Below are 2,197 nucleotides of genomic sequence, written 5' to 3'. Positions count from 1 at the left end.
CAACATGTTGAAACCCTGCCTCTACTAAAAATACACAAAAAAATTAGCTGGGCATGGTGGCACATGCCTGTAATCCCAGTTACTCGGGAGGCCGAGGCAGGAGAATTGCTTGAATCTGGGAGGCAGAAGTTGCAGTGAGCCGACATCGTGCTATTGCACTCCAGCCAGAGTGACAGAGTGAGACTCAGTCTTAAAAAAAAAAAATAAAAAAGAAAGAGGAAGCAATAGTGAACTCCAATTGGAACCCCAACGGGAAATTCTTGAATGGATCCTAAGTTGTACCTCGTACCTCTCTCTGTCAGTCACAGTGGAGACTCTCCCTGCAGAAAGCAAGCTGGGATTCTGGGGCTGGGGCAACACTTACTGTCTGGTAGGTAATGACCAGCTGGATCACGGGCAGTGCGTAAAACACAGCAATGGTAATGATGTTCCTATGCAGGCAGAAAGAACCAGAAATAGTTATTTTCAAATGAACAGTGGAGTCTTTGGTTAATATTTTTAAAAGAATGCTTCCACCCCATAAGTCCATAATTAACTTGCAAAAATAGCCAGAAGCTGATTATGTGGTTCCTGTTTCTCCAGTCGTTCTCTCCCTTCTCTTGCATTGGGGCATTGGGTACACAGTATCCTGTCTAAAGGGAAATTAAAGAAATAAAGAAAAGCTTCCCTTGGATACTTTTAGTTAGGTTGCAGAGGCAAAAGCTGACAATACTAACTGAAACGTATTTTTTAAAAAGGTTAATGATTGGTACCCAACAGATATTAGGGTTTCTTTTTTCTTTCTTTTCTTACAACCATTTGTAAAACAGTGTGAGTAATAACTGCTTCTGGTTTAACCACATCATTTATGAGGGAACGTCTCTTTAGGCTGTTGTTAGATTGAACATCTAACAACTGTAATGAGTAATGAGTGATGGATTGCATGAAAGGGGTGTGGTTTCCAAACTGCTGGTCCCACTATGAAACTTCATGTGGCCCCATTGTCCCTTATTTCCTTCTAAGATCTGTATGCAAGCTAAAGGGCATCCTTCAAGAGAAAATAAGACGAGGAGCTGTCACAAATGTACAATATTCAGCTTGAGGGTTTCTGAGGGGAGAGAAGATTTCTTGCAAGGCAGCTCAGCCTCTTGGCTGGGAGGGAGGCTGTGTTCGTGTGTGTGGCCATCGCAGGTCTACTGATAGTTGGCTGGTAACACCATCCCCTATGCCTGTGCCTCATTAAACACTAAAACCTTGTGCCTAAGTGGTTGTGCCTCTTATAAAGAAAACTTTATGTTTATTTAAGGGAATCATGGTCCTGCTGGTCATCTACTTACCAAAAATAAATTTTATATTTTTTGCTGACAATTCTCCGGTCCTTCCTGGACAAATCTGACAGGTAAAGGAACATCTGGAATGCCAAATAAAAAGAGAATGCAAAACTGTACTCAGCTGTTTATGCATGAGATACAAAGGAAAACTTAACACGTCTCAATTTAAATTAAAATTGTTAAAATTATTCAAGGGGGCTGGGCGCGGTGGCTCACTCCTGTAATCCCAACATTTTGGGAGGCCGAGGTGGGCAGATCACGAGGTCAGGAAATCAAGACCATCCTGGCTAACACGGTGAAACCCCGTCTCTACCAAAACTATAAAAAATTAGCAGGCCGTGGTGGTGGGCGCCTGTAGTCCCAGCAACTCAGGAGGCTTGAGGCAGGAGAATGGCCTGAACCTGGGAGGCGGAGCTTGCAGTGAGCCGAGATCGCGCCACTGCACTCCAGCCTGGGTGACAGAGCCAGGCTCTGTCTCAACTAAAAAATACAAAAAACTAGCCGGGCGAGGTGGCGGGCGCCTGTAGTCCCAGCTACTCGGGAGGCTGAGGCAGGAGAATGGCGAAACCCGGGAGGCGGAGCTTGCAGTGAGCTGAGACCCGGCCACTGCACTCCAGCCTGGGCGACAGAGCGAGACTCCGTCTCAAAAAGAAAAAAAAGAAAGAAAGAAAAAAAAAAGAAAAAAAAGAAAAAGAAAGGGGGAAAGCACTCAAGTCTGTCTGAGGACACAAGAAGCCTTTCTAGCAAAACTGGTAATTATTGAATTGTGTTGTTTTGTTTTATGTGTAAGAGATGGAGGTCTCATTCTGTTGCCTAGGCTGGCGTGCAGTAATGTGATCAGGGCTCACTGCACGCTCAAACTCCTGGGATCAAGCGACCACCCCCCC

General features: G+C 44.9%; 1 protein-coding gene across 1 annotated transcript in view; it reads right to left on the bottom strand.

Moving 5' to 3' along the window:
• The window catches only part of SIDT1 (SID1 transmembrane family, member 1), a 103,869-nt gene that overhangs the window by 32,237 nt on the left and 69,435 nt on the right, over positions 1–2,197 (bottom strand). The window contains exon 11 of the mRNA XM_011966827.1: positions 1,685–1,711. Within this exon, the coding sequence (XP_011822217.1) occupies positions 1,685–1,711 (27 nt within the window). The remainder of the gene's footprint in view (positions 1–1,684; positions 1,712–2,197) is intronic.

This window comes from Mandrillus leucophaeus, unplaced genomic scaffold (assembly GCF_000951045.1).
Source record: "Mandrillus leucophaeus isolate KB7577 unplaced genomic scaffold, Mleu.le_1.0 Scaffold775, whole genome shotgun sequence".
NCBI lineage: Eukaryota > Metazoa > Chordata > Mammalia > Primates > Cercopithecidae > Mandrillus > Mandrillus leucophaeus.
This window is presented reverse-complemented; position numbering and strand designations above follow the sequence as displayed.